Source organism: Theropithecus gelada, chromosome X, assembly GCF_003255815.1.
Source record: "Theropithecus gelada isolate Dixy chromosome X, Tgel_1.0, whole genome shotgun sequence".
In the NCBI taxonomy this organism is placed as follows: domain Eukaryota; kingdom Metazoa; phylum Chordata; class Mammalia; order Primates; family Cercopithecidae; genus Theropithecus; species Theropithecus gelada.
In genome coordinates, this window is record NC_037689.1 from 76012813 (window position 1) to 76030228 (window position 17416).

General features: G+C 37.5%; 1 protein-coding gene across 2 annotated transcripts in view; it reads left to right on the plus strand.

Annotated features, from left to right (window-relative positions):
* CYSLTR1 (cysteinyl leukotriene receptor 1) overlaps positions 1–17146 on the plus strand; it is a 70228-nt gene extending 53082 nt beyond the window's left edge. The window contains exons 2-3 of one of the 2 annotated variants that reach the window (XM_025372822.1): positions 8242–8328; positions 14835–17146. In XM_025372822.1, coding sequence (XP_025228607.1) covers positions 14862–15875 — 1014 coding nt within the window. In that variant the 5' untranslated portion in view covers positions 8242–8328; positions 14835–14861 and the 3' untranslated portion in view covers positions 15876–17146. The remainder of the gene's footprint in view (positions 1–8241; positions 8329–14834) is intronic. The other variant, XM_025372823.1, reaches the window with a different exon arrangement.
* Positions 17147–17416: the final 270 nt, after the last annotated feature.

Consider the following 17416-nt stretch of genomic DNA (forward strand, 5'->3'; position numbering starts at 1 on the left):
AGGATGAGTTTGTGTCCTTTGTAGGGACATGGATGCAGCTGGAAACCAACATTCTTAGCAAACTATCAGAAGAACAGAAAACCAAACACCGCATGTTCTCACTCATAGGTGGGAACTGAACAATGAGATCACTTGGACTCGGGAAGGGGGACATCACACACCGAGGCCTATCATGGGGAGGGGGGTGGGGGGAGGGATTGCATTGGGAGTTATACCTGATGTAAATGACGAGTTGATGGGTGCTGATGAGTTGTTGGTTGCAGCACACCAACATGGCACAAGTATACATATGTAACAAACCTGCACGTTATGCACATGTACCCTAGAACTTAAATTATAATAATAATAAAAAATTAATAAAATAAAATAAAATTTAAAAAAAAATAAAAGAAATAAAAGAGGACACAAACAAATGGAAGGACGTACCATGCTCATGGATACGAAGAATCAATATCATGAAAATGGCCATGCTACCCAAGGTAATTTATAGATTCAATGCCATCCCCATCAAGCTACCAAAGACTTTCTTCACAGAATTGGAAAAAATGACTTTAAAGTTCATATGGAACCACAAAAGAGCCTGCATTGCCAAGACAATCCTAAGCCAAAAGAACAAAGTTGGAGGCATCACGCTACCTGACTTCAAACTATACTACAAGGCTACAGTAACCAAAACAGCATGGTACTGGTACCAAAACAGAGATATAGACCAATGGAATAGAACAGAGTCCTCAGAAATAAAATCACACATCTACCACCATCTGATCTTTGACAAACATGACAAAAACAAGAAATGGGGAAAGGATTCCCTATTTAATAAATGGTGCTGGGAAAACTGGCTAACCATGTGTAGAAAGCTGAAATTGGATCCTTTCCTTATGCCTTATACAAAAATTAATTCAACATGGATTAGAGACTTAAATCTTAGACAGAAAACCATAAAACCCCTAGAAGAAAACCTAGAAAATAACATTCAGAACATAGGCATGGGCAAGGACTTCATGTCTAAAACACCAAAAGCAATGGCAACAAAAGCCAAAATTGACGAATGGGATCTAATTAAACTAAAGAGCTTCTGCACAGCAAAAGAAACTACCATCAGAGTCAACAGGCAACCTACAGAATGGGAGAAAATTTTTGCAATCTACCCATCTGAGAAAGGGCTAATATCCAGAACCCACAAAGAACTCAAACAAATTTACAAGAAAAAAACAACCCCATCAAAAAGTAGGCAAAGGATATGAACAGACATTTCTCAAAAGAAGACATGTACAGCCAACAGACACATGAAAAAATGCTTGTCATCACTGGCCGTCAGAGAAATGCAAATCAAAACCACAATGACATACCATCTCACACCAGTTAGAATGGTGATCATTAAAAACTCAGGAAACAACAGGTGCTGGAGAGGATGTGGAGAAATAGGAACAGTTTTACACTGTTGGTGGGACTGTAAACTAGTTAAACCACTGTGGAAGACAGTGTGACCATTCCTCAAGGATCTAGAACTAGAAATACCATTTGACCCAGTCATCTCATTGCTGGGTACATACCCAAAGGATTATAAATCATGCTGCTATAAAGACACATGAACACGTATGTTTATTGCAACACTATGCACAACAGCAAAGACTTGGAACCAACCCAAAGGTACATCAATGACAGACTGGATTAAGAAAATGTGGCACATATACACCATGGAATATTATGTAGTCATAAAAAAGGATAAGTTCATGTCCTTTGTAGGGATATGGATGCAGCTGGAAACCATCATTCTCAGAGAACTATCGCAAGGAGAGAAAACCAAACAACACATGTTCTCACTCATAGGTGGGCATTGAAAAATGAGAACACTTGGACACAGGAAGGGGAATATCACACACCAGGGTCTGTCATGGGTGGGGGTAGGTGGGAGGGATAGCATTCGGAGATATACTTAATATAAATGATGAGTTAATGGGTGCAGCACACCAACATGGCACATGTATACATATGTGACAAACCTGCACATTGTGCACATGTACCCTAGAACTTAAAGTATAATAAAAAAGAAAAGACCAAAGGTAGATACAACCACAAAGATGGGGAGAAACCAGAGAAGAAAAGCTGAAAATTCTAAAAACCAGAGGGGCTGTTCTTCTCCAAAGGAAGGCAGCTCCTTGCCAGCAATTGAACAAAGCTGGACGGGAATGAGTTTGACGAGTTAACAGAAGTAGGCTTCAGAAGGTCAGTAATAACAAAATTCTCCGAGCTAAAGGAACATGATCTAACCCATCACAAGGAAGCTAAAAACCTTGAAAAAAGTTTAGATGAATGGATAACTAGAATAAATAGTGTAGAAAAGAACTTAAATGACCTGATGGAGCTGAAAACCCTGGCACGAGAACTTCGTGATGCACGCACAAGCTTCAATAGCCAATTCAATCAAGTGAGAGAAACGATATAAGTGATTGAAGATCAAATTAATGAAATAAAGTGAGAAGACAAGTTAAGAGAAAAAAGAGTAAAAAGAAATGTACAAAGCCTCCAAGAAATATGGGACTATGTGAGAAAACCTAATCTACGTTTGATTCGTGTACCTGAAAGTGACAGGAAGAATGGAACCAAGTTGGAATACACTCTTAAGGATATTGTCCAGGAGAACTTCCCCAACCTAGCAAGGCAGGCCAACATTCAAATTCAGGAAATGCAGAGAACACCACAAAGATACTCCTCAAGAAGAGCAACCCCAAGACACATAATTGTCAGATTCACCAAGGTTGAAATGAAAGAAAAAATGTTAAGGGCAGACAGAGAGAAAGGTCGGGTTAACCACAAAGGGAAGCCTCAGACTAACAGCGGATCTCAGCAGAAACCCTACAAGCCAGAAGAGAGTGGGGACCAATATTCAACATTCTCAAAGAATTTTCAATCAAGAATTTCATATTCAGCCACATGCACACATATGTTTATTGTGGCACTATTCACAATAGCAAAGACTTGGAATCAACCCAAATGTCCATCAGTGACAGACTGGATTACGAAAATGTGGCACATATACACCATGGAATACTATGCAGCCATAAAAAAGGATGAGTTCGTGTCCTTTGCAGGGACATGAATGAAGCCAGAAACCATCATTCTCAGCAAACTATCACAAGGACAGAAAACCAAACACCACATGTTCTCCCTTGTAGGTGGGAATTGAACACTTGGACACAGGGTGGGGAACATCACACACCAGGGCCTGTCAGGAGGTGGGGAGCTGGGGGAGGGGAGGAATAGCATTAGGAGAAATACCTAATGTAAATGACGAGTTGATGGGTGCAGTGAACCAACATGGCACATGTATACCTATGTAACAAACCTGCACGTTGTGCACATGTACCCTAGAACTTAAAGAATAATTTTAAAAAAGATAAATATTGCATATTCTCACTTATTTGTGGGATATAAAAACCAAAACAATTTAATTAATGGATATAGACAGTTGAAGGGTGGTTACCAGAGGTTTGGAAGGGTAGTGGGGAGGAGGTGGGGATGGTTAATGGATACAAAAACATTAATTAGAGAGAATGAATAAGACACAGTATTTGACAGAACAACAGAGTGACTATAGTGAATAACAACTTATTTGTACATTTTAAATAACTAAAAAGAGTAAAATTGGATTGTTTGTAACACAAAGGACAAATGTGTGAGGGGAAAGATACCCTATTCTTCATGATATGATTTTTATGCATTGCATGCTTGTATCAAAACATTTCATGTACCCTATAAATATATACAGCTACTATGTCCCCACAGAAATGAAAAATAAAAAAAAATTAAAAACATAAATTGAATGACCACAGAGAAGCAATGAATGGAATTATCAAGAAAGGTACAGACAAAATACTGTAGCATTTCAAAGGAGAGAAATGTAAAATTGGGTTAAAAGGATCAATAATGGCTTACTGTTTCACTAGGAACAAAAAAGAAGTATTATTACAATTTCATTTAGTAGAAGATACCAGTCTGGGGACTACCTGGGGACACTTTTGGATCACTAGCTGTTCCCGGACCTCACTTAACACAATAGTATATAATTGATTCTTGTTCATACAATTCTATTGCAGCAACAATATGGTTGTATGGTATATGTGTTGGCACCTTTTTTTTTTTTTTTTTTTTTAAGAGACAGGCTCTTGGTCTGTCACCAGGCTGGAGTGCACTGGTACAATTATGACTCACTGCAGCCTTGACCTCATGGGCTCAAGCAATTCTCCCCCCTGAGCCTTCTGAGTAGCTAGGACTACAGGCACTATGCCACCATACTTGGCTAATTATTTTATCATATTTTTTTTGTTCTTTGTTTTTTTCTGAGAGAACTAATTTTTTAAAATTATCTTACCATTCACGTCCCTTAAAAACAGCTGTACTGAGGTAGAACTGACATGAAGTAATCTGCACACATTTAAAGTGCACAATTTGATGAGTTTTCACACATGTATATACTTATGAAACCATCATCATAATCAACATAGTGAATATATCCATCACCCCAAAGTGTCCCCTTTGTAATTTCTCCCTCCTGTCTCTAGTTATGGGCTCTCCCCTTCCTACCCTGTTCCTATTCCCAGGGATCTGCTGATTTACTCTTCATCACTATGCACTAGTTTATCTAGAATTTTATATAAATGGAATCACACAGTATGGATTCTTTTTTGTCTGGCTTCTTTCACTCAGTATAATTGTTTTGAGATTCATCCACATTGTTGACTGTTTCAATAATTTCTTCATTTTTAGCGAAAACTCAAGGTATAATTTATACATCATAAAATTCAGCTATTGTAAGTGTACAATTCAATTATTTATAGTAAATTTCCAGAAGTGTGCAGTCATCACCACAATGCAATTTTAGAACACTTTCACCACCCCCTAGAAGATCCTTTGTGTCCAGTTGCAATCACTCCCTGCTCCCACGTGTGGATTCAGGCAGCTATCACCTATCTCTATAGGTTTGTCTTTTTGGGATATTTCAGATAAATGGAATAAGCAAAATGTGGTCTTTTGCATATAGCTTTTCCATTTAGCAAATATTCTTGAGTTGATCCATCTTGTAGCATGTATCAGCACTTCCTCATGACTTTGAGTAAAGAAAAAATTTCTTAGCTATGGCACCAAAATCACAATCTATAAAAGAAAAGTTGATGAATTGGATGTCATCACAATGAAAACTTCTGTTGTTTGGAAGGCACTGTTAAGAGAGTAAAAACGCAACCCATAAAATAGTAGCAAATATTTGCAAAGCATTTATTTGATATAGGTATTGTGTCCAGAACATATAAAGAACTCTCATACACAATAATAAGAAAATAAACATCCTAATGAAAAATGTGTGAAATATTTGAATAAACCATTCACCAAGGGAAATATATGTATGGCAAATAAGCACATGAAAAGGTGCTCAATATCATTCATCATTAGAAAAATGCAAATCAAAATCAAAATGAGATATCACAACACACGTATTAGATGGATATAATTTAAAAGACTGACCATACCAAGTGGTAGCATATGGTGATATGGAGGGGATACCAAGTAGTATACCCACATTACCCACCTTAAAAAGCAGTTTTCAGTTTTTTAAAAAGTTTAACATACACCTACCTTATAATCCAGCTACCCAAAAAAAGTGAAAACATGCCCATATAGAGACTTGTACATAAATGTTTGTGGCAGTTTTATTTGTAATAGTCAAAACCTGAAAGCAACTCATATGTCCATCAATGAGTAAGCGTATAAACAATTTGTATATCTATATAATGAAATCCTATTCAGCAACAATTTTTTATTTTTTGTAGAGGAGTGGTCTTGCTGTTTTGCCCATGCTTGTCTCGAACTTCTGACCTCAAGCAATCCTCCCATCTCACCCTCCCGAAGCACTAGGATTACACAACTAACCTGGGGTCTGATATTCTTAGAAAACCTCTGGGCTCTCTTATTTACCTTGTACACTAGAGCTTGACCAGGTTATAGGTTCAATAGATGCTAAGGGCTGATGCAGAAAACGTATCCTCTTCCTTATAAAAATAGGGGCTCCTTAAATATTTGTTAACCTGAACTGAATTGGTCTTAACATGAGCTGAATAAAAGATCTGAGTAGCTCTTGAATTAAACAATTAAAATCAAAATCATACAACCACTTTTGACTTCATTAACTCACCTTTACCCTCCCTATCACCCAGATAACAATGGTAGAGCCCAATATTGGCAGAGCTCCTGTCAGAGACAAGAGTCCTCAAGGAACTGAAAAGGAAAGAGAAGGAAGGAGTGAAAGTATTGAGTGCCTACTACGTGCAAGGCTAATTCATAAAGGAACCATAGAAGACCCTTCAGAATCCTGAACTTGAAAAATACTACATTGTTGCCCAGACAATGTGACATTTACTCACTTGTGTATGTGAAGATTGGACTAAATTGTAATTGCACAGTCACTATGGAAATGGATAACCAGATAGTGCATTAAGCTGGTAATATTAAACTTCTCATAGGTGGGTCTTAGAAATTCATAAACTTTCTTTCTTGTCCCACACTAGGGGAAAAAAAAGCTTTGTCTAAACGCAAAACCAGGACAGAGCCAAGTTAATTTTCTTCACAGATGAGTAGAGTCATATAATTTCAGGATCAGAAAGGATTTTTATACATTCAACATTCAGTCACTAGATTTTTATTGATGTACGGAGACCCAGTACAAGCTAAACAAACTTTAAAAATATGTTTATTGCCTGATTGACAAAATATAAAAGACAACTCTGAGTAATTTTGCACCAGCAACACACACTTTACCCAGAGTGTAGTAGGTTACATATGTCAACTTCTTACCTAGAGAAGAAGGAACAATTTGGAGAGGGAGAAGAAAGTGGAGAAGATCTAAGAAATGATTATCTGAGTACAATGGGGGTTCAAATGGCAATATTGCAGCAGTAGGTTCAGGTTTCTACTTTTAAAACTAGACTATATTTTTCATTTTTGCATTTCTTTTATTTTCCTTTTGATTTTCTTTTTTTTTAGTAGAGTTCCTTTAGAAAGTTCCAGTCTATTTCTACTGATTAAGAATAAACTGAAGGGGCCGGATGTGGTTGCTCATGCCTGTAGTCTCAGCACTTTGGGAGGCTGAGGCGAGCAGATTACCTGAGGTCGGGAGTTTGAGACCAGCCTGGCCAACATGGTGAAACCCCATCTCTACTAAAAATACAAAAATTAGCTGGGTGTGTTGGTGCATGCCTGCAATCCCAGCTACTCAGGAGGCTGAGGCAGGAGAATTGCTTGAATCTGGGAGGCGGACGTTAGAGTGAGCAGAGATCATGCCACTGCACTCCAGTCACTCCAGCCTGGGCAGAGTGAGACTCTGTCTCAAATAAATAAATAAACAAACAAACAAACTGAAGGAAAGTGTTTATTTTGTTAGCGCTTGGACCACGGATAAAGGAATAGTAGCTAGGCTCTGGCGGCCTTGCAGGCAGGAATTAAAGTTGCCATAGGACAAGAAAAACTTAGAAGAAAAGCATTCAGGTTGCTCCTCCTTCAAGAAAGCCCATCTCTGCTCATTTCTTGGAGATTTGTTATACTTTCTTAGATTATTGAGTATAATTTAATTGAAGTGAAGTGATATATGCTTATGAAAAGTTAACTATATAAAAAGTTGATCTCCAAAAGTATATAATATATGCCAAATTAGTGATGTAAGCATTACATGCTATTATAGTTTATAAGGAGAAGAGTGCAAGGTTCTTTAAGCCATTCGTCCTTTAAGGAAAACTATTTCTAAGCCATCCCAGACAGATACACTTGATATTTTTAATGTTCTAACACCTATTCGTAGCAATCCAGATCCCTGGATGTAAAGTTCCAAATTACTTCCCCTCTTAACTTTATAACCAAGTGTTTAGAAGAGAAGATAGAGGAAATACCCTGGTTTCATAGAGAGAGGAATATCTTATAATAGTGTGTTCATTTTAGATAGAGAAGCTACAAGCACACAGCAGCAAATATCTGTGACCAACCCTTGTCTGTATTCCAAGTTTCCCCCTGGGAATGTAAAAACAGATGGAGAAAAAAGAAGGAGACACAGAATTCAGTGACTAGCCCTAAATCTGTCAGTAAAGCTTTGATGCCCCATTACACACTCTGGATCTATAAATAAGGCTGCTAAGTTCTCATGACCCTTCCGGACTGCTTCTACAGTTGTTAACTTCCTTTTCAATCTTATGATTTCAGCGTGGGCTTCCTCTGATATTACACCATAAAAAGCATTGATCACCATAAGAAGGAACATTTGTGAAGGTACTCCAGTGCCAGAAAGAGGTATACCTGAATTTTCCAAATGAACTTTGCTTTTTCAACTTGCAATTATCTTAACAAAGTAACTTACTTCATTATTCTCACGGAAATAAAATCAGTTCTATTTATGTTTGTTGCTAGCTTTTATTAACCCATTTGTTTTCTGCTAAGACGGCTTTTACAATGCTGTATTGTAACCTCTTCACACTTCTAAGTTATCATTCCTATCCCCCACTAGAATATGAGCTGCTTGAAGGCAGGGATGAGGTCTAAAGTATCTTAGATTTCCAAAGAAACTCTCTGTATTCATCTAGTGGAGGGTAACATTATTGGGGGATCACAGTAAATTCTAAAAAGCAAATTAAATGCTGTTTCAGCCAAGTAAAGCCATAATCTGTGAAAAGAGTGGCTTGTACTAAATGATCTCTACCACTCTAGGATTCACCACTTGCTTGAAAGTTTTACAATCTTCTTTTTATGGCTTAATACAAATTGTTGACTTCATTATAAATAGACAACTGAATCTAAATATTTAGATTTTTAGAAAAGTTTATTTTGGTCTGCAAGGACTGAGACGTTATTAATGAGACTAGAGACCATCTGCTTCTTTGTATATTTTTATAGTTATTTATCAGTTTTATTTAGCATCTTTCAAAGATGTGAGAATTTCAAACTTAATTATAACATGTAATGGACAAATGATTAGTCTATATCAATGATATGGGTGGGATTTTTTTGCTTTTTAGATACAAGGTCTCACTGTTTTGCCCAGGCTTATCTCGAACTCCTGAGCTCAAGCAATCCTCCTGCCTCAGCCTCTTGAGTAGCCGGGATTACAGGCATGTGCCACCACAACTGACATTATCTGTGCTTTTTAACATTATGGTTAGCCTTGTGACTTAGTACTTTCCTTGATATATTGGGAAGCAACTTTACTTACACAGCAACTTCAGACTCTGACATTGGAAAGATTTTAATTTATATTGGAATGAGAAGATAACTCCAAATGGTTTTAAATGACAAATAATACTTTCAAATGTTAAACTTGCCCTATCATTAATTTAGTATTCACTCAACACTTACTGAGCACTTATGGGCAAGGTACATCTGTGCTAGGCCCTGCGTGGGCTGCTTTTTTATATATCAACCAGATAGTCTGGGAGATAAGATATTTATACAAATCATTGATTTGCAAGATTGATTTAAGTTCCTCTAGAAGTTCATCAAAGATAGAAATTACTTCAGATAGAGGCTGAGGGAAGACTTAGTCAAGAAAGTGTAATTTGAGCTGAATGATGAGTAGTTTTTGTATATGCAAAGAAGGAGGAAAGGGCATTTCAGGAAGGAGGAAAGGCCATTCAAGAAGAAAAAAGACAGTGAAAAAAGACAGCCAGGTGGGTAAGCTTATGGCACATGTCACTGGTATACTGAAATAGTTGTTTCTTCTAACTATACAGTGTACAAAAGAGAGCAGTGAGAGAGAAACTTGGAAAGGTAAATTGCACCCAGACTATAGAAAGCCTTAAATATCAGGCCAGGAAGTCTAGATGTTATTCTGAAGGCATTCTAAATCACTGAAGATTTTAAGGAAGACATGTCATAATTGAAAGCTACAATGCGTAAAGAATTATTCCAGAAAGGGTTTGTAGCAAGGTAGATTGAAAGTTTGCCATCACGCCCGGCTAATTTTTGTATTTTTTTGGTAGAGACCAGATTTCACCATGTTGGCCAGGCTGGTATTGAACTCCTGACCTCTGGTGATTTGCCTGCCTTGGTTTCCCAAAGTGCTGGGATTACAGGTGTCAGCCACCATGCCTGGCCTGAGGTAGTGAGTATAGTGCCCAATAGGTAGTTTTTCAGTCCACAATCCTCTCCCTTCCACCCTACCTCCTATGATAGTCTCCAATATATACGTTCCCATCTTTATGTCCATATATACCCAATGTTTAGCTCCCATTTACAAGTGAGAACATGCAGTATTTGATTTTCTGGTTCTGCATTAATTTTCTTAGGATAATGGCCTCCAACTGCATAAACGTGCAGCCAAGGACATTATTTAATGCTTTTTTATGGCTGCCTAGTATCAAATAGTGTATACATACCATATTTTCTTTATCAGTCCACCATGGATGAGCATCTGAGTTGATTCCATGTTTTTACTATTGTGAATTGTGCTGCAATGAACACATGAGTATATGCATCTTTATAGAAAAACAATTTATATACCTGTGGGTATTTACCCAATAATGGGATTGTTTGGGTAAAATGGTAGTTCTGTTTTAAGTCTTTTCAGAAATCTCCAAACTGTTTTCCATAGTAGCTGAACTAACTCACATTCCCACCAGCAATGTGTAAGTGTTCCCTTTTCGCAACCTCACCGACATCTATTACTTTTGTTACTTTTGAATAACAGCCATTTTCACTGGTGTGAGATTACCATCTCACTGTGGTTTTGACTTGCATTTCTCTGAATAGTTACGTTGAGCATTTTTTCATATGTTTGTTGGCTGCATCTATGTCTTGTTTTGAGAAGTGTCTGTTCATGTCCATTGCCCATTTTTTAACAGGGTTGTTTTCAGAATGTTGATTTAATTTTCTTATAGATTCTGGATATTAGACCTTTGTTGGATGTATAGTTTGCAAATATTTTCTCCCATTCTATAGGTTGTCTGTTTGCTCTGTTGATAGCTCCTTTTGCTGTGTGGAAGCTCTTTAGTAAAATTAGATCCCAATTGTTAATTTTTGCTTTTGCTGCAATTGCTTTTGATATTTTCTTCGTGAAATCTTTGCTAGGTACTGTGTCAAGAATGGTATTTCGTAAGTTTTCTTGTAGGGTTTTTATACTTTTAGGTCTTATGCTTAAGTCTTTCATTCATCTTGAGTTTATTTTTGTAGATGGTGAAAGGATGTGGTCCAGATTCAATCTTCTGCATATGGCACTAGCCAGTTATCACAGCACCATTTTTTGAATAGGAAGTCCCTTCTCCATGGCTTGTTATTATTGACTTTGTTGAATATCAGATGGTTGTAGGTGTGCAGATTTATTTCTGGAATCCCTATTCTGTGTCATTGGTCTATGTGTCTATTTTTATACCCGCATTATGCTGTTTTGTTACTCTAGCTTTGTACTGTAGTTTAAAGTAGTGTGATGCCTCCAGCTTTGTTCTTTTTGCTTAGTTTGCTTTGGGTGTTCAGGCTCTTTTCTAGTGCCATATGAATTTTAGAAGTGATTTTCTTAATTCTGTGAAAAGTGATGTTGGTAGTTTCATAGGAATATCATTAAATCTGTAAATGGGCAGTATGGCCATTTTAACAATATTGATTCTTCCCCTCCAGGAGCACAAAATGTATTTCTATTTGTTTATGTCATATCTGGTTTCTTTGAGCAGTGTTTTGTAATTCTCATTGTAGAGATCTTCCACCTCCCTTGCTAGCTGTAGTCCCACGAATTTTACTCTTTTTGTGGCTATTGTGAATGGACTTGTGTTCCTGATGTTTTCCATGTTGCTTGCTCTCTCTCCCTGTCTTTCTGGGATGCCAATGAGTCATGGGTTCAGTCTATTTACATAATCCCATATTTCTCAGAGGTTTTGTTCTTTCTTTATTTTTTTCTTTATTTTTGTCTGACTGAGTTATTTCTGAGAACTGATCTTTGAGCTCTCAGATTCTTTCCTCACCTTGGTCTGTTCTGCTGTTAATATTTCCATTTGCATTATGACATTCTTAAAGAGAGTTTTACAGCTCTAGAAGATCAGTTTGTTTCTTTCTTAAAATGGCTATTTTATCTTTTAGCTCTTGTATCATTTTATTGGATTCATTAGCTTGAATTCTGTTGCAGCTTGCTCCTGAATTTCAATGAGTTTTGTTGCCACACAGATTTTTTAATTCTATGTCTGTCATTTCAACTATTTCAATCTGGTTAAGAGTCATTCCTCAGGAGCCAGTGTGGTCATTTGGAGATAAGAAGATACTCTGGATTTTAGAATTGTCAGAGCTCTCCCACTGGTTCTTTCTTATTTGTGTGGGCTGATGTCCCTTTAAGGTTTGAAGTTGCTCTTCTTTGCATACGGCTTTTTGCTTTTATATTCTTTGATGCCCTTGAGGGTTTGACTGTGGTATAACTTAAGTTTAGTCAATTGACTTTGTTTCTGGATAATTTCAGGGGTCCAAGTTTCAGCCCCGTCCTCCTGAGCTGTGTGTTTTAACCTTGGTGGACTGGGACCAGGTCCACAGTTTTTCGCTGGTCCTTCAAGATTAAGGACCTGCTGTGCTGGAGGAACCAAGGTGTTCCCAGTCTACTGACAACAACACGTCAATAGGGACTGCCAGCAAAACCACTTCAGGGTGGTGGAGGGTGGCAGTGGGGTCTTTGCACATGTACTGGTGAAGTGGTGGGGAGAGGATGCAGGCAATTGCATGCTAGTGGCAGTCTATCTACAAAAGCTCTCCGACTGTTATGCAGGGTCATCTGGTGAAAGAGCTAAGGTGGTGGCTGCTAGCAAGTTATTTGGCTGGGCAGCTGAGGCTGTGCTGCAAGCAGGTGTGGCCAGGCAGGGACCCTGGGAGAGTCCAGCAGACAAGGGTATCCTCAGATCAGACTACCGCTATCCTATGAGCAAGATAGCCCTGCTCTGTCCAGGTCTGGCAGTCAACAAAGGATGAAGCTACTTATAGGAGTATGGCGATCCTTGGGGTATGTGTAACCATGGCCATGCTCCACTATAGTCATTCTGGTGCCAAATACTCTGGGCTCTGTGAAGGCTGGATTTCTGTCTCTGCCAACTCTCTGAGCAGTTCTCCCTGCTAGCTCAAATGTCCATGGAGAACATGGGGTCTCCTGCAGTTAAGATTCCAAATGTCCATGGCCCGCATGTCCTTGCGGCACTCCATGCCTGTTTCACTCATCTCTTCCCCAGGAGCTGCTCTGGGCCAGGAATGAGTCCTAGTACTTGGTACCCCTGTGCAGTGTTCTCAGCTTCCTCCCCTTTCAGCCCAGGGTCTCCATCCTCCATCTGTCCACTTTCAATGCCTTTTTTACAAGGATCAATTTGGAGTGTGCCAATCTTCTTCACAGTCTGGTCTTTTGGTGGAAGAAGCTCTTTCTGACTGCATATAATTGGCCATCTTGGCTCAGATAATCCATCCAATTTTTATCTTATACCAAAGGTTCTTGGTAACAATAATACAAATGGCATTTTTTAATGAAAGGGGAAAAATGGAACAACTTGCTGGGATGGCGGATGGACACTGCATCCTCAACAGCAAATATAATTGTTAGCAGTAGTAAACCTGGGAAGTTATGTCCTACCTGCAACAACTACCATAGCTATCTGTTTCTGTATCCCTAGTAAAGATCAGTCCCCTTCATGGCTGGCAGTTTTTGCATACTCAAGCAGTCTTCCCACCTTACAAACCCCAACACCTCTCTTACAAGGGAGCAGGAGTTGTGCAAAAGGCCAACATCAGACTTCAATCAAAGATTATCTGACATGTTACATATTGAGTCCCTTCAACCTTTGTAAAGAATAAAAGAGGATAATCTAGAGAAACATGAGAGACATCACTACTTCTACACTACAATATCTCACCTCAAGCCTTCTCTGATCAGAACTTATTGACTGCCCTCAGTGACATAGCTGAAATAGACTAGAGCAAGTATCAACTACAAGAGAAATTCTTCCTATAAGAGAAATAACTATATATTGCTAAACAGTAAAGTCTATAAAGTTTAGAAAGAGAACAAGAATGAATGGCTACAACATTTTTCTCACCCGACAAGTATATTCCAACTACTTATACTACATCTTTCTTCAGAGATTTAAATACTGGTGCAGATTTTAGAAATGTATTGTATCACTCTGGAACATTTTTCTCATCATTAAAACAACTATATGGCTTCTAAGGTTTCTTTTGCCATGGAGTTCTGCAGTTATAGGTGGAGTCAACCATGTTCTAGATTAATACTCTCCCCCAGGGGAGGGAGTTTCATTAACAACAAATTAGATTATTTTCCACAGGTGTGGGCGGCACTCAACAGATATTACCAAGGAAGTCCTCTTCCTGAGGGAACCAAGCATTTTCATCCAGATTTTATTCTCTAAAATATTTCAGAGATTTTCCAATAAATAGATAGATATAGATATAGATACATTCATACATGTGAAACTGCTATCTTAAAGCTTTTCTCTAATAGAAAAACAAGTTCATTTGAAAGGATAACCTACCAAATTAAACTAGAGTAATATGATTTAAAATACAGGAGGGCTGTTTTACCTAGGTCTTGAAGATTTAGAGGAAGTCCATCAGAAAAACATGGGAAGGAAAGGACAAAAAATGTTTTTGGATGCCTGTAGGATGCAAACTCTTCTCCAGAGGGTAAGATACAGCTGAATCCCTCTTCAATGCCTCACTACTCTTGCTTGCTGCTGTGGCCAAAAAGTATACATAGTGACACTATGAAATGAAACATTAGTACTTCCTGTAATTTATGGTCTAGTTAAAATTGACAAATTTTTTTTTATTTATTATAGGCACAAAGCAGACATTCCTAGAGAAACATGGATGAAACCGCAAATGTGACAGTATCTTCTGCCACATGCCACGACACTATTGATGACTTCCGCAATCAAGTGTATTCCACCTTGTACTCTATGATCTCTGTTGTAGGCTTCTTTGGCAATGGCTTTGTGCTCTATGTCCTCATAAAAACCTATCATGAGAAGTCAGCCTTCCAAGTATACATGATTAATTTAGCAGTAGCAGATCTACTTTGTGTGTGCACACTGCCTCTCCGTGTGGTCTACTATGTTCACAAAGGCATTTGGTTCTTTGGTGATTTCTTATGCCGCCTCAGCACCTATGCTTTGTATGTCAACCTCTATTGTAGCATCTTCTTTATGACAGCCATGAGCTTTTTCCGGTGCATTGCAATTGTTTTTCCAGTCCAGAACATTAATTTGGTTACTCAGAAAAAAGCCAGGTTTGTGTGTGTAGGTATTTGGATTTTTGTGATTTTGACCAGTTCTCCATTTCTAATGGCTAAACCACAAAAAGATGAGAAAAATAATACCAAGTGTTTTGAGCCCCCACAAGACAATCAAACTAAAAATCATGTTTTGGTCTTGCATTATGTGTCATTGTTCGTTGGCTTTATCATCCCTTTTGTTATTATAATTGTCTGTTACACAATGATCATTTTGACCTTACTAAAAAAATCAATGAAAAAAAATCTGCCAAGTCGTAAAAAGGCTGTAGGAATGATCGTGGTCGTGACCACTGCCTTTTTAGTCAGTTTCATGCCATATCATATTCAACGTACCATTCACCTTCATTTTTTACACAATGAAACTAAACCCTGTGATTCTGTCCTTAGAATGCAGAAGTCCGTGGTCATAACCTTGTCTCTGGCTGCATCAAATTGTTGCTTTGACCCTCTCCTATATTTCTTTTCTGGAGGTAACTTTAGGAAAAGGCTGTCTACATTTAGAAAGCATTCTTTGTCCAGCGTGACTTATGTACCCAGAAAGAAGGTCTCTTTGCCAGAAAAAGGAGAAGAAATATGTAAAGTATAGTTTAAACCCATTTCCAGTCCAATCTAATGAAAATAGTTTCCCAAATAAATATTTTGCCAAATCATTTACAAAAAAATACAATTTTTCATTAATATTTTACAAATACTTAACTATTTGGGTTTACAAATCTATCTCATTTTTGCATTCACATGATTAGATATTTATAGATATTTTAAGTGCTAAAAATTCAGTCTACAACTATGAACTAAATTATAAATAATTTTGACCACTTACCAGAATTTGGAGAATATTTGTATGTTTGCACTATAAAATATGTCTTATATTAAAGTTTTCCTTTTCAAATAAAAGCATTACAAAGGATAAAATACATAAAATTAGTCAATATAAAATATATGTAAGCTAAAAGTTACAAAATATAAAAATAGATATAAAATTGGCAAAGAGTTTTCAATCATTCTAACATATTCCTTTGCATGCATGCCATCGGATGAGAACTGGAGATGACTCAGAAGCTAAATAAAATGTACTGTCAGCTTTCTTTGTAGTACTGATTAGCTGGGCAAATTAGGGCCATTTCTTCCAAAAGAGAATGTAAAAATGCTAGAACAGACTAGTATTCAGCTAAATGGTCCTAAAGGCACCATACAATGTTCAATATGGAAACAGGAGAAATCTGGTCAAAAGCCAGTTTGTCTCCAGTTGTCTTCTGCCTTTGCCTCAGGCTCCCAAAATTGAATAGTGGAGTTTTAGCTGCTCAGTGAGGTTCCTGTAGAGAATTCTCTCCATCCATGACATAAAATTCTTCCTTAAGAAGCCAGACAACTGGCAGTCCCTTATATAAACAGAAGTAATTACAAATTTATCTGAAGAAGAGGAAAGGAAAAGGAATCTACTTTTCTATATGCCAATTGCTGGGATCAAAATAAACTACAAGGGATTGATGAAGAAAATTGTGAATGTTCATGTTACAAATTATTTTAAGAAGTGCATACATTTATGTATATGTATTCAACAACTTTATGTAAGAGATTTTCCTCTATGATATGCATTATGGCTGAAAGTTCACTATAAGTTTTATTATTGTTTTATTACTTCTTATTGGTATGTTGACAGGAATATCATGGATATATTTACAGTGACTTTTATATTACAGTGGACGCTTTGATCTTTAAACAGTCACAACAACTCATCTAGGGCTGAAATATAATATTCGTGGACAAGTTTTTGCTGAAGTGTAGTGTGTCCTTTAGCTTTGCCTTTCAAGAGGTACATTACCTCAGAGGAAATAAATGATAACTATAAAGAAAAAAGAAAGCTTTGGGAAAATTTTCTACCTGAATCTGCCATGGGTACATTATTTCTATTTCATTTCTAATGTTGTAGTCCCTTGGGGAAAAAATTACAAAACATAAACAGAAAGGACTTCTAAGGCATAGTAATAGCTTGTGCCCACTTACTTTTAATATACCTGTGACCTGGCCATCCCTATACTCTTACCCTATACTATTTTTCCCTTGCTGGAGACAAAGATCAAACATAATATTTATCACAAAATTCAATCCTCATTTCTCATTTACTGG